The sequence below is a fragment of the Eptatretus burgeri genome, chromosome 1 (genome assembly GCF_056783735.1).
Source record: "Eptatretus burgeri isolate ZD-2024b chromosome 1, Ebu_testis_v1, whole genome shotgun sequence".
Lineage (NCBI taxonomy): Eukaryota > Metazoa > Chordata > Myxini > Myxiniformes > Myxinidae > Eptatretus > Eptatretus burgeri.
Window position 1 is genome coordinate 71,106,275 of NC_140961.1, and position 16,174 is coordinate 71,122,448.

The 16,174-nt window shown below is 40.7% G+C and overlaps 1 protein-coding gene across 7 annotated transcripts in view; it reads right to left on the bottom strand.

Moving 5' to 3' along the window:
- LOC147034710 (voltage-dependent calcium channel gamma-2 subunit-like) overlaps positions 1-16,174 on the bottom strand; it is a 233,714-nt gene that overhangs the window by 38,613 nt on the left and 178,927 nt on the right. For 5 of the 7 annotated variants that reach the window (XM_085887508.1, XM_085887536.1, XM_085887500.1 and 2 more), the window contains exon 3: positions 2,690-2,830. The exons of the other annotated variants lie outside the window; for them this stretch is intronic. In XM_085887508.1, the coding sequence (XP_085743634.1) occupies positions 2,690-2,830 (141 nt within the window). The remainder of the gene's footprint in view (positions 1-2,689; positions 2,831-16,174) is intronic. 7 annotated transcript variants of the gene reach the window in all.

Sequence of the window (16,174 nt, forward strand, 5' to 3'; positions counted from 1 at the left end):
AGACTATGGATATCCTTTTGGGGGCCCTCAATGTGCTGAACGAGGAGTCGGAGCCACTGGGATTACGGGTTTCTTGAGTGAAAACTAAGATCCAGGCTTTCGATGACATTGGATGCTGCTATCTTGTCTGTACCTTTTTGTGGTGAGGATGTTGATGTCATGGAGAGATTCAATTACCTTTACAGTGATATTCATGTCTCTGCTGGCTGTGAGCCAGAGGTCAATAGATGTCTGGATCGGGCATGGGGAGTCATGGATTCACTGGATCATGCGGTGTGGCGCTGCTGGTACCTATGCAGGAGGACGAAAGTCTGAGTCTTCAGGTCCTTGGTGCTTCCAGTCTTGCTCTGCTGATGTGAAACTTTGACTCTGACCAGGGATCTGAGGAGACTTAATTCCTTTGATACCAGGTCTCTTCGGAGAAGTATTGGCTGTTGCTGGTCAGAGTTTGTGTTCAATGAGCAGTTGCTGAGAGACTCAAATGAGATTTGTTACCTGCATAGTCCGTGAGCGTCAGCTGCAGGTGTTTCGACATGTGGCTCGTTTTCGTGATGCTGATCCTGCTCACCAGATTCTCTCAGCGAGGGAGCCTCGTGAATGGAGGATGAGCTGACCACGTGCCTCGTGTTTGCAGCAAGTTGGTCAGCATCTCAAGGAGATGGAGATGGGCTAGGCATCTCCCTGGGGGATGGCCAGACGCAGGTCACTGGAGTTCCGGCTGCTCTGACGCATGCTCCCATACCTGACTTGACCTGTCTGTCTTCAAAATTTTGCGGCCACCATTTTCTTCGACAAAGCACTCTTTATCAACATGAGCATATCAATCTGAACCAGATTTTCATAAAGCTTTTCCGGTCTCGCCACCCCCTGCTCTCTCTGCAATATGTCTCCCCCATATTTCCGAAGGGCGCTCAATGTCCGCCAGCAACCCCTTCTGGTAAAACTACCAAAATTACAAATCACTGCTCACCTTCACTCTTTCATTCATATTTTTCCCCACCTTTGGAAAAAACTCCCACACTCTGTTCAATCCCACTCTTCCCTCTTGGTCTTCAAAACAGCTATTCACCAACACCTCTTGTCTTCCCCCATGCAAAACCACGATATTTTCTGCCACCATTCATCCACCCCGTAGCCTGGTGTTGGCTCAGTGGTTAGGGTGGCGGCTTGGGATCCTAGGGTCCTGAGTTCAAGCCCCATCGGCCGCTGAATTAATACACCAGGGAGTTGACTCATCCTTCCGAGGTCGGTAAAATGAGTACCAGTTCCAGCGTGTGTACTAGTATAGGGGCACTGCATCAGCGACACAGTCGCACTTCAAGAAATGATAGCCACCCCGGCAGCTAAGCTGCTATACGACCACTACCACCATCCACCCCAAACCCACCTCCTTCAAATTCCCTTCCTGAAAGTCCCTGTAATGTCCATCTTGTATACCCCCGTGTTCCCCACCCCATCCCTCTCCCTTCCACAGATCTCCTAATGCCTCTGTTCCCCACTGTTTTGTCCTTCCCTCCCCTCTTGTCTCATGCCCCTCTTGCTGTGCGTTGTGTTCGCTCTCATACGAGCCTCGACAATGTATAAAAAAAAATTTAATCTCTGATTTATGAATTACCCTGTTGCTATCTAAGCGTCATCAATAGTCAGCTGGCTCACTGATACCCCACAAAAGGAGTGTGTATTCTGCCTTCCACATTTCATGTTTGACTCCTTAAATTTCCTTTCGACAACTTTGGATCGGCATTATAATTCTGCCAAAAAACCCCCACAGCACTCTCACATTCCTCCAACGATATTTTTTTTTAAATAAAAACAAGACAAAACATTCAATTGGGAATATCACAATCTCTGATCCTCCACTACCTATATAGCTTAGTAAAAGATGCACAGCCTTCACGCGATGAGGCTGAGTCTTTAGGCCTCTCTTACTCTCACCGCAGGCAGGTCAGTGGTCTTTCTGTCTTCTACTGTCTCCTATCCAGTCTCACCCCCCCCCCCCCCGCCCTGCTCTGTCTGAGATTTGTCCGCACCATATTTCCGCAGGGTGCTCAAAGTCCTCCAACAACCCCCTTCTGGTAAAACTACCAAAATCACGAATCACTGCTCACCTTCATTCTTTCATTCCTCTTTTCCCCCACCTTTGGAATAAACTCCCTCACTCTGTTCAATCCCATTCGTCTCTCCAGGCATTCAAAACAGCTGTTCACCATCCCCTCTTATAATCCTCCATCCAAATCCTCAATCTTTTCTACCCCCGTTAATCCACCCCAAGCCCACCTCCTTCAAATTCCCTGCTTTCCTTCCTAAAAGTCCCTGTAATGTCCATCTTGTATACCCCATGTTTCCCATCCCATCTCTCTCTCTTCCACAGATCTCCTAATGTTTCTGTTCCCCACTGTTTTGTCCTTCCCTCTCCCACCCCTCTTGTATCATGTCCACCTTGCTGTGCATTGTGTGTTTGCTCTCATTTGAGCCTTGACAATGTATACAAAAAAAAAAAATCACAATATTTTCAGTTTTTCAGGATATTGAAAAAAATTAATTGTTCATACCAGTTGATAAATCATATCCTCCACTACCTCTATAGATTAGTCAAAGATGTACAGCCTTCACTCATCGACTTCTCTTTTTGGGGGCCTAGAAAAAACTGCTGACCAAAATGTTTGACTTTGGCTTCCTGATAGCCCACCCGCAGACACGCAGAAGATTCCAGCACTGAGCAAAATGTTGTGTCTGTTCTTGTAAAACTCTGATGCCGCCACAGACACCCCGCCGAGGAGCAGCAGAGTGGCACTCAGGATAGGGAAGACGCTGGATGCTCTCACTGAACCTGAATGAGGAAAAGCAAAAAAATTGGTGAAGGAATCATGGATGAAAGCACATTTCTATTTTGGCGAGAATGGCAGAGAAAGACAAATATGCACACATAAATCACAGACAGTTAAAAGATGTGTTATGACATGTCAAATTGGAGGGGGTGTAAGTATCGAGTGGGTATGGACTATGGACATATATTCTCATAAGCAGGTTTGATTGTCAAAAGGTGGGGTTAATTAAAAAAGATAAGTTAAAAACCAAAAAGCAGAATATTTGGGGGAAAGAAAAATTACATGCTGCATAAAATATGAATGTTTAGTTTATTCGCTCTCATAACATACTGAATAATAAATTCATAGAGTTAAACATATTCCACAATGCTTTAGTCAAAACGGCAACTATTTGCCGAATTTATATTTTGTCAGATATTTATAGACTCATCGAAGAGCCTTTTTTGAACAAACAAGACACATGCATATGCAGTCATGGCCAAAAAATATTGGCACCCTTGCACTTTTTTCAAATAACTCACAATTTTCTCGAAAAATAAGTTGAAATTGACAAAAGTATTTGGTCTCCACAATTCTTTATGTCACTGTTAATATTACAGAACCTTTGTTTTTGATTCAGAACTTAATATATCCTTTCAAATCAGAAAATAAAAAGAAATGGCATTGACAAAATTATTGACACCCTTGACTTAATATTTGGCAGCACAGCCTGTGGACAAAAAAGCTGCAGGCAAGCAATTCCTACACCTCTCTACTGGCAATTTGGCCCACTCTTCTTGTTCAAACTGCTCCAGTTCCTCCAGATTTGAAAGGTGCCTTCTCCCAACTGCTGTTTTCAGATCTCCCCACAGGTGTTCAATGGGATTTAGATCTGGACTCATTGCTGGCCACTTCAGAACAGTCCAACGTTTTGTCTTGAACCATTCTGGGGTGATTTTTGAAGTGTGCTTGGGGTCATTGTCCTGCTGCAAGACCCATGACCTTCGACAGAGACCCAGCTTTCTGACACTGGGTTGAACATTGCACTCTGAAATGCTTTGGTAATCTGATTTCATGATGCCATGCACAGGTTCAAGGCACCCAGTGCCAGAGGCAGCACGACAACCCCAAAACGTCACTGAACCTCCTCTATGTTTGACTGTAGGGAAGGTGTTCTTTTTTTGAAGGCTTAATTTTGTTGTCTGTAAACATAGAGATGATGTGCTTTACCAAAAGGCTCTAATTTCGTCTCATCTGTCCATAGGACATTCTCTCAAAAGCATTTTGGCTTGTTCAGGTGTGTTTTGGCAAACTCCAGTCAGGCTTTCATATATATCTATCTCTCTCTCTCTCAGCAGTGGGGTTCTCCTGGGTCTCCTACTCCTACCATAGAACCCACTTTCATTGAGTTGGCGACAGATGGTGAGTTGAAACTGTTGTACCTTGTGTCTGAAGGTCAGCTTGAATCTGTTTGGCAGTTGATTGAGGTGATTTCTCCACCATTCGAACAATCCTTCGCTGCAATCTTCGATCAAGTTTTCTCTTGCGGCCACGTCCAGGGAGGTTGGATGCAGTGCTATGGGCCTAAAACATCCTGATAACATTGTGTACGGTGGACACAGGAACATCAAGGTCTCTGGAGATGGACTTGTAGCCTTGAGATTGTCCATGCTTGGCCACAATCTTGTGTCTGACCTCCTCAGACAATTCTCTGGTTTTCTTTCTTTTCTCCATGCTCATTGCAGTGCACACAGTGACCTAAAACAGCAGAATCACTCATTTTCTCTATTCAAACTGGTTGAATGAGTGATTTTTATAATGCATGCACCTGAAACTCACCACAGGTGTGTTCAATTCCAAAGTAAAGGAGAATCACCTGCTGGAAATGTAATTATTTTTAACAACTTCTAAAATGTGCCAATGATATTGTCCAGGCCATTTTTGGGATTTCTGTGTGGAATAAGCGAATACTGTATTTTGTTTGTTTTGCTACACTGCAAACCAAAGAAATACAAACGTGGATACCAAAATATTTTTTAAATTTCAACAATTTTCTGGAAGAAATGGTGCATTATTTGAAAAATGTGCAAGGGTGGCAATATTTTTGGCCACGACTGTACCCACACCGAACAAAAGAGTGGGGAAAACGCAGATAAGTGTATAAAATAATAAAAATTTTAATTCTGGAAGATTAAGCAAATAAAGTGGATGAAAGAAAAATAGGTACTGATTTCATGATGCCATGCACAGGTTGAAATAAAGGATACAAAAACTTATTTCTAAAGTATATAAAAACTTCTAACTATAATAGATTACAATAAATGAAAAATCCCATCCACTCAATAAAATCAAATCAATAAAACTGTTGCATCACATGATATTTTGCTCTGGCAAAGGGCGAATGCTCAAAACATCAACATACCTCGCTTAAGGCCCAGTCACACCTTGACGTTTTAGCCAGGAATGGCAACGTATAAAAATGCACGTAAAACGTTGGCGTACGCTGAAGTTTTGAGGTTTTTTTTTTAAGTTTTGGTCGTATGCATAACGTATTAGTAACGGGCACAGAACGTTTCGTTGTGTTAAAGATAACTTATACCAACGAATGCTTAGCCTGTTGTCGGCGTTCACAACCTATGCCCAACGATAGTTTAACTTAGTCATAGTGCGCTGCACGTATCGCCGACGAACTCGTGGCGTTCTCTGTTAAAAACCTGCTGCACGCAGATTTAAATCATAACCGCCTGAAAATTGGAAGTGTCAACATCGCAGTCACACCTTGACGATTTAGCCAGCAAATGCCGACCTATGAAAAATGTGTCAAAAACGCTGGAACACGTCGAATACGGTATGGGTAAGTTGTGTATATGTTAGGAGCACGATGAAAAACAATGAAGTACGCTGGCATATTACATGGTACGTCTAGTACGTCGTGAAATTTCAAGCATGCTGAAAATTTTACGACGTACTCGACGTATGGCTCACAAGTTTCGCATACGCTGGCATAAATTCTCGGCACGCTCCGCAATCGTTTACACACGTCAGCCACACGTTACTTGTAAGTTATTCATAAGTCGAAACACGTCGAGGTAATGTTTAGCATACCCGAAACTTAATTTTTAATCTACGAATAACGCACTTTGAACCTATTAGTGGCGTGCTTTGAACCTATGAGTAGCATGCTTTGAACCTATGTGTAACGTATCTCAAACGCACATTGGCGAATGTAGACGAATTTGATTGACGTCTTCCGGACGACCACAGAACTTACTGAACGTGTTTCTAACTTACAGCTACCGTATAATGGCGTATTGGCAGCGTTTAGGGGAATTGGTATATACAAATGGGCTTCACAAGAGGAACCCGTCAGTGTTCCAGACTCCATGTTGAGTAGATGTCAATGTCATTTGCAGTGGCAGTAGTAGTAGTAGTAGTAGTAGTAGTAGTAGTAGTAGTAGTAGTAGTAGTTCGAGAGAATTTAGTGATGTCGATGTTATTAGTAGTAGTAGTAGTAGTTCGAGAGAATTTAGTGATGTCGATGTTAGTAGTAGTAGTAGTAGTAGTAGCAGTAGTAGTAGTAGTTCGAGAGAATTTAGTGATGTCGATGTTATTAGTAGTAGTAGTAGTAGTGGCAGTAGTAGTTCGAGAGAATTTAGTGATGCCGATGTTAGTAGTAATAGGAGTAGTAGTAGTTCGAGAGAATTTAGTGATGTCGATGTTGATAGTAGTAGTAGTAGTAGTGGTAGTTCGAGAGAATTTAATGATGTCGATGTTATTAGTAGTAGTAATTCGAGAGAATTTAGTGATGTCGATGTTATTAGTAGTAGTAGTAGTAGTAGTAGTAGTAGTAGTAGTAGTAGTAGTAACGTGTTGCAAAGTGTGAACAACGTTCGTGTAGCGTGCTTACAAAACATTACTCATAGGTTATAAATAAGTTTCAGGTACGCTAAACATTACCTCAACGTGTTTCGACTAATGAGTAACTTACAAGTAGCGTGTTTCAACGTGCGTCAACGATCGCATAACGTGCCTACAACTTATGGCCAGCGTAGCGGAACGTGTGCGTCATACGCCGGCATACGTCGTAAAATTTGAAGCATGAAAAAATTTGAGGAAAACCCAAAAGTTCAACGTTTAAAGCCAGCGTACTACCACTTATGGCAGTGTTTTTCAGCGTGGTCATAACATATACAAAACGTACCCATAACGTATTCGACGTGTACCAGCGTTTTACACAAATTTTCCAAAAATCGGCATAAGCTGGCGAAAACGTCAAGGTGTGACTGGGCCTTTACCATGGTGGTTAACATACTCTTATCAGTGTTTCGCTGATACATTCCATTGTTATATCAGATAAATAATCCAATCGCCATCACGTGACAACGTATATCATACTGTTGTGGGCATTGTTACCCTGAGCAGGCAAACAGGATATGAAGACGAATCAGGTTAGTCTGTTTAGTATAATGCCAAATGATGCTGGAGTCCACAGTATATATCCCGTATGCTATATTGACCTATCCATCGTTTACTAATATCCTTGCAATTCATGTACAATGGGTGACAAAGCACATTGATGTATCTTTTTCATACATGTGATTTATGTACAACCTAAGATCAGTTTTTGTTTTTTTTAAACCTTAAACACTTTAACAACAACTATAGAACATCAATGATGTCGAATGAAACCAATTGTACATTAACAGAGGAATACTCGACTTTTCTGTTGAAGGCCTAACAGCCGAAATGTCAGCTTTACTTTGCTTCCAAAAATGGTGAGCATGCCTTGTTTAACTTTCAGTCAATAAAACCCATTGTATTTAAACAAAAACAATAACAAGAAAACACTGGAAAACAAAAACTAAAAATTATAGCAAATAGGAAGCCTGCAAATCTGTATCGATTTCCTGTGAACTTGTGAAACTGTACAATGCGAACACACCAATGTATGCACATGAAATGAAACCTGTGAACGTACAACATGGACTTACTAACAAACCAGAAAATATTCAACACTCGGCCTGTGAAAATGTGATCACAAAATGCTTTCAAAAAGCTACATTTCAAACAAAAAATGTTGAATCATTGTTCCATTGTACGTTTTAAGATTTTCGTGGTTCATTTGTCATGGAATTTTGACAGCTGGAGCCTTCTAGGTTTATTTGTATTCAGAACGAATTGATTTTTCATAGCCACAGAACCATTTAGAGCAGCACATCAAAGATGTGCTTTTTTACTTTGGGATTGCACACTGACAATCCGCTGGTGAAATTCACCTGTGTTGCAATTTGAGTGGCTGTAAGTAACCTATTTCACTTACTGACCAACTTAAAAGGCAAGGAGCATGTATTCTCGATTTATTTTTCCAATTACGTTGAATATATTCCAAGTAACTGCACAACTGATATTTCTTATTCTTCTTTCAACAGACTTCTGGCATAAATGGCGCTCTGCTCGTTATAGTGACGTGGATCAAGAAAAGTCACTTCAGTGTTAAAGGCTACTCACACAAACACATGCATCATTAACAGTAAATTGATTAACAATATGATACGAGTCGGACAAGTAAACACTCAAAAGTAACCTATTTCATGTCACATGCCCTTTAAAGTACAGGTGACATGAATTACAATTGGCAAACATTAATATCACAAACATAACAATATAAAATCAATTTCAAAGTACAAATGTTTATCATTTAAATTAACGAAGAAGAATTTTGATCAAAAGTCTGTTTTCTTTATTTACATGATGCCATCAATGAGTGCCTTACAAGCCTGTGAGGAGTAAAGTGGGCTATACTATGCAGTGCAATTGATGATGAGGGATTCAAAGTTCAGGTTTCCATTGAGAATCCTCTTAAATTACAAATGAGCAGAGATTAGTACCAATCAAAACTGCCATTAACAACACAAGGTAAACTGACCTTGAAAGATTGCTCTAGTGCACTGAAGTCACTTTGACCCTGGATGTGGGATCACTGTTTACTTATCAATGGCTCATATGATACAAAACACTGTACCAGAAAATCAGACATTTTGTTGAAATATATTTTTCATCATCGTTTGGCATTCCTCTCCAGGGTTTCTACCATAAAGGATATTGGCAGAACTTGTACAGGGTGGCCTGAGTCAAGCATTCGTTCTTTAACTATTTTAATATACAGGTTTTATTGTGTAGTACTTGCAATAATTCATGAGTCATTGTATCTGTATGCACTCAATCATCCTCCTTGCACCATTGAATTTGAGGGGAAGGGAGGAAGGGAGGTGCGAGAAATTCAGCAGGGGTTAAGCGACTTTTTAGGCCGTTCTGTACGTAGCTTGCTGATGGATGAGTGATAGTACACATGCATAGTGATTGTGATGTCTGTGAGAGGGTCTCATAAAAAGATTAATGTTTGGTCTGAGTTTATACATTCCTCACCCTCCAACTGCCTTCTCCCCCTGCCCCAATTTTTTTTTTAATAGTAATAATAAACTGAGTTGAAATGTTGATTTCATTTTCAGAATGAACACCTCTCCCCTACCCTCCTCCATCCAATGAGATTAAGTCAAAAGCCTGATGGATTTATTTCATCTGGTGTTGGTGGAATGCAGGCATGCGGGGCCAAATGGCCTCCCCATGTGTCAAAGTTCCTTGTGATCACCTTTGTCCACAATGTATAAAGCTCATGGCATTGCTTGTACAATTTGAAACAGTGGATTAAAAAAAAAACTTAATGATGGTATCAAACGTCAGGAAGAGATTAAAAACCAATTCTAATGAATAACTGAGGAAGGGAAAACTTGGTTGGTATGGCCATGTGCATGGTAAAGCTTTAAGGAAAGCAATAATGTTCATGGTGGAAGGAAGAAAGCTGAGTAAACATCCCCTAAAAAGATATGGATTGAAAATGTCAAAGATGTGGAAGATTTGAGTTTGCACGAAACTGAATCAATGGATAGATCCGTATGAAAGAATGCCATAATTTCATCAACCCCCTGATAAAAAAAAATGGGGAAACGGTCCTAAAACGTTTGTTTTACTTGTTTTTGCAGTAATAATTGGTAGTAGTAGTAGTAGTACTAATATTTGAATCTCCAGCAATGAGGCCAAAGCACAAGGTCTGTTGCTTTCACATCGCAGGCAGGTTAGTGATTATTATTATTTTTTTCCTCCCTCTTCTCTGATATTTCTTCCTCTGCTCTTTCAGTCCTCCAATCCTCCCCAGCAATGCCAGGATGCATGTGTTCTTCTAGTCACCCTCTCCTGTTGAACATCTAAGATTCAGGCTGTCTGCACACCTCAACTCATTTGTTCCTTGCTTCTCCCGTTTCTGGGAGAAACTGCCTTCGAGGAGTCATTCTTTCCCACTCTTACCTCCAGGGCTTCAAGCAGGCAATGCTCCGCCTCCTCATGTCATCCCCAATTTTAACCCATGATCTTCATTACCCGCATTAATCCTTCCTAACATTACCCTCTTCCTTGATGATTTCAGTCTGTCTCTGTCTCTGTCTCTGTCTCTGTCTCTCTGCGTCTCTCTCTCTCTCTCTCTGCGTCTCTCTCTCTCTCTGCGTCTCTCTCTCTCTGCGTCTCTCTCTCTCTCTCTCTGCGTCTCTCTCTCTCTCTCTCTCTGCGTCTCTCTCTCTCTCTCTGCGTCTCTCTCTCTCTCTGCGTCTCTCTCTCTCTCTCTCTCTCTCTCTCTGCGTCTCTCTCTCTCTGCGTCTCTCTCTCTCTCTCTGCGTCTCTCTCTCTCTCTGCGTCTCTCTCTCTCTCTGCGTCTCTCTCTCTCTCTGCGTCTCTCTCTCTCTCTGCGTCTCTCTCTCTCTCTGCGTCTCTCTCTCTCTCTCTCTCTCTCTCTCTCTCTCTCTCTCTCTCTCTCTCTCTCTCTCTCTCTCTCTCTCTCTCTCTCTCTCTCTCTCTCTCTCTCTCTCTCTCCCCTGTTGGTTGTGCCCAATTTCTGCCCCGCTACCCCAATGTTTGTTAAACCTTGTTCTAACATGAGTCTCAGTCTGTAGAGGAAAAAAAAATCTCTCCTCAAGATGAAGTGCCTTCCACGAACCTTGATCATGTATACAACAAAAAAGTGGGGTGAGTTAAATTCATGTAAAAGCAAAAACAATTTACAGGCATGGCCTATCTTTTGCCGTCATATGTTGTACAATGAGAAACAGAGTGCTTTGTCTTTTCAATGTGATACACTAGGACAAAACATGACCTCAAATTATGGCAAGTATCAAATACCATTATGTCAGAAAAGTGGAAGAGGAATGAATGGTCGAGGGTTTTGCAGGCATTCACCCAAGTGAAGATAAAGACAATTATTACAAGCATACCAATTTCAAATATTCTGATAAATAATTGTGCTATATAAATCCAAGCCATGAAGATGCCCATCACTATAATGCAAAGCAGATAATTCAATGTGGATTGAATTCCGACGATTGTGTCTACATATTTATTACAAAACTAGTGTGCATCGGCTCGCTACGCTTGCCTCTCCACACGTCGTTGCAGAGATTGATGTCACAGAATTGTTGTGTTGTCATGATTTACACCAATCGTAATACAAACATTGCTTTTGTACAAATTTATTTAAAATATTTGTGATATTATATTTATTTGTCATATAAAAAGGTCCAAGTGGTTGAAATGGTCAACGGTCTAAGCTGTCTAAATGGTCAAGGGTCGAAATGGTGTTGAGGTCTAAGGGGTCAAAAGGATCTTGGGGGGTCTTTTAAGTCCTCAGGGACTTTTGGGTCATCTGGGTCTTTGGAGTCTTAAGGGTCTTGGGGGGGGTCTTAAAGGGTCTTCAATGGTTGAAGGGGTCTCAGCAGTCTAAAGCATTTAAAGGTACATTCCAATGGTATGTAATGAATAGAAATATAGTCACACGGCTTCACCGTGAAAGGTACATTACAATTGTAATTAATAGACGTGCATGCAGTCGGCAACCGACGTTCAAACAGTACGTAATTAATAGACATATCGTCACATGGCTGTAACCGTGAAAGGAACATGATAATAGTACATAATTAATAGACATACATGTGTGAAGTCAGGGTGCAACTGACGTTCAGAGTACATGATTAATAGGCATATAGTCACATAGCTTCATGGACCACTTCAACACTTCACAGACGGCTTCACGGACCATGCTTTTCATTTTTATACATATATAGATAAGATGATAAATGTGATTGTATGGGTATCAGAAGGTAATAAACACAACTGTACAAGTTTTAAAGCTGACCGTTATACATACCGAATCAATGCTAATATTTCAAGCACAACATTGTTTCGAAGATCCCAGGAGGTGGGGGTCAATAAGTCAAAATTTGCAATTAAAAAACTATTTTGCCATGCGAGCACTATGTAGTGCATAGCCCATATGAAAGCAAGCAAGAGTCTGTTCATCTTGAAAAACTTATCAAACAAACAAAAAGACATTATTTTGGCACACATGCCACCAATACAACACAAGCCAAACACGAAAACCAATTTGTGTTTGATATGTGACATTAGCACATTAATGAGTCAATGCACTTACCATTGATTATACGTGACGTGACAAGGAAGGCCAAAAATAAGCATAAATGCACACTTTAACGAGAAGGGCACTCGATAGAGCGCATACCTCCACCATGCAATGCCTGATCCAGTGGAACACATCGGGTCCAATACATTTTTGAGATGTCATGCTATATATCGTTTTTGGCCCCATCTCTCAATGATGAAGAATCACTTTAAAAAGTAAAAAAAATTCTCGTATCCAGATTTGGATTCAGATCTTCATCAAAATCTAACCAATTCGTCCTTGTCACACACCCAACCTGTCCACCAAGGTTCATCCCAATCCGTCCACAACTTTTTGAGATATCCTCCACACAAACAAACAAGAAAGATGTCATGCATAGCACGATACTTGCGAAGTCCATAAAAACAAATTTGACCGTAAAAAATAATTTGTTGTTGAATTCAGTGACCATATATACAAATCCTCTTCAAAATTCAAGTCAATCAGATGTAAATTGACAATTTTAGAAATTCTGCCTGTATTGACCTCTTGGTCTATGTTGACCTCAAAAATACTTGTTTGTTGAATCTAGTGACGTGATCTGGAAATCCTCTTCAAATTTTAAGTCAATGGGATGAAAATTGAGGATTTTAGAAATTTCACCAACGTTGTTGACCTTTTGGTCTATGATGACCTCAAAAATGATTGGCTGGCTGAATTCAGTGACCTGAAATATAAATCCTTTTCAAATTTCAAGTCAATGGGATGAAAATTGAGGATTTTAGAAATTTCACTTAAGTTGTTGACATTTGGCCAATGTTGACCTTTTGGCCCTTGACCTCAAAAATAATTGGTGGTTGAATTCAATGACCAAATATGCAACTCCTCTTCATATCAAATTCCAAGTCATTTTTTATATGCAATATGCAACCCACCTGCTGAAAATTGTAAATTTTCGAAATTCGGCCTATGTTGACCTCAAAAATAAATAGTGGTTGAATTCATTGACCTGGGCCCGGTTGCTCAAAGCATCGTTAAACCTATCATTAGGCTAACGATCGATTAAACCTATCGTTAAATTAACGATAGGTTTAATGCTGTTGCTCAAGCTATCGTTAACTTTAACGATCGATAAAATCCCTCTTCACCTTTGAGCAACACTGTTAAATCCTGTCATTTGCTAATCTATCGTTAAGGAATTTAATGATCGATTAAGCCTAATCGATCATTAAATTTAATGATGCTTTGAGCAACCGGGCCCTGATCTGCAAATCTTGTTAAAATTTCAAGTCAATGGGATGAAAATTGAGGATTTTAGAAATTTCACTTAAGTTGTTGACATTTGGCCCATGTTGACCTTTTGGCCTAAGTTGATCTCAAAAATAATTAGTGGTTGAATTAATTGACCTGATATGCAAATCCTGTTAAAATTTCAAGTCAATCGGAAGAAAATTGAGGATTTTAGAAATTTAACAAAGTTATTGACCTTTTGACCTCAAAAACAATAGGCTTCTTGCTTATGACAAACTTGACCAGATGGTGGTTTTGTGAAGATCGGTTTAAAATTGTGACCTGGAGGTCATAAACAAACAGACAGATCAACATAAACAAACAAACAGACAGACAGACAGAAAAATGCACGAGACCAACCAATCAATATACTTGAAAAATATTCAATTTTCGCAAGTAACAAACAAACAAACAAACAGACAGACAGACAGGGGTGAAAACATAACCTCCTTCCACCTACGGTGGCAGAGGTGTAAAAATGTATTTTGTTCCCAGTTAAAGTTTTTCTTTACAATGTGTAATTATGAACACCTCTTCATGGACACACCATGTTTTTATTTTTGCAATTTATCCTTCATTCAATCCTTCAAGTACAAATAACAGCATGCATTTTCAGATTAATTTACTTTCTTTTGGCGAACCTGACAAAGCCTCACAACAAGCACAGTTTAAATTGTGACCTCCCATGAGGTTTTCAACAGAGTTACTGCTGCTTTTATATTGGTGGTGATACTGTGGTGATGTGATTGGTCCATTCATCATCCAATAAAGTTTAAGCCTACTTTGCACATCTATATTTTGATAAAAGCACCAATTGGGTAGCAATGTTTGGGAACCTGCTCCAGGCAACTGTTGCAACCCATCACATGGTTCCCAAGAGATTGAGCATGGACAAACAATCATAAGTTGGCAACCAGAGCACATGCTTAGAGGATCTAATAGCCTCCTCCTGTGTTGAAGTTCCTTGGAAGGGAGGGAATTCATATTTATTTATTTAAGACTCTTCAATTATAAGCAAAATGATTTTGATCATTTCCCATTAAAATACAATTACGTGTATAATTGAAATGAAATCAGGAATAAATACTTTACTGTGAATGTGAGTTTTATTCAGGTTTATGGAACAGGAAGAGAGAAAGATAGAACAGAAATGAGCTTTTCAACTCACCACAAAGTTAATCGCTAATATTGGAGAGATTAATGACATTTGTAGTTGAAGTTCAGAGTTGTAAGGTAGAATGCTTGACTTCCAAAAGCAAAATATTTGATATTTGGATTTGGCTATCAATAAACGTGATCTATCAAAGGATCAAGTTACATGAAACCTCAAATCAAAAATTAAAAAGGGATGATAACTGCTTTTTGTAGTCAGTACCAACGTAATATCCTGTAGATACAAATTCTGAAAGAGTAATCAAATACAAGCCGTATGAGAAATAACTTAATATGGCAGGAATATCTTACTTGGTTAGTTTTTTTTTTAAGATACTCAGCATGCCTCCTGCTGCTTCACTGATGAGTTTAATCAAAAGACAGCATATTGTACTTCACAAACATATTGCATATCTATCAGCGAGTGTCAATGAGTTTGTAAAATGAAGTAAAATACTGTCGTGTCCAGGGGGTTTAACCCCTACCTGGACGGATGGCAAAGCTTCTCCCTTGAAGGCCTACAGCTGAGACTCGGAGATTAATGCGCGGGCGGGAAGGGGGTGCAATGGCCGAGGGACGGAGGAGTACAGCACAGGGACACTGCACCAGGACAGCACAAGGGGGGTTTATACTCGAACCCCACTACAAATAAGAAGCTACAGCTTCTTAAAAGGAATACATTTAATGGAAATAAAGAAATATTTACAAAGGTCAATAATTCAAAAGGGTAATGATAATAATAATGACATATTAAATGCTAAAGTTGAGGTGCCCTCTCACACAGACTCAGATACAGATAAAGGGAACACAAAATAAAAAGAAAAAACCCTCCTTTTGAGTATTCTTGTACTTAGCCTGGCCCAGAGCTGGTCCTTGTGGAACTTGGAATCGAGGTGCTCCTATTCGCATGTGTAGACGCGCACAAAATGGCGCTTCTCTCATCGCGGGACAAACGCACGCCAGGCAATGCGCAAGCGGCACTCCAAACCAAGGCTCAGAGCCTCAGTGTAACGGCTTCATGCGCCGATCGTCCTCACCGACCCAACCAAGAGCCAAATCACTTCAACACGAATACAAGGATGGTGCCATCCTCCTCATCGCGTGTGCTCCCCCTCCGCTCTTGCCTGATGCCTCCGCTCTGATCACGGCTCTCCAAAAATGTGCAAGCCCTGAACTCCCGTCTCTGATTCTCTTCCGAATCAACTCTGCCGCATGCGTTCCTCACACTCTGACCTCGTGCATTCCTCACACTGATCTCGTGCGTGCATTCTGCCGATCCTTCATCCTGTCCAGTACGATGTTCCTCCACGCACTCTTCCTCTTCAGGTGTCATGCCTAACTCATGCCTAATCCTCCATCTCTGGAGTGTGGCTTGCTCACACAAAACCCGGGAAGGCGGGGTTTCTGCCTGCTCGGCTAGCTCCTG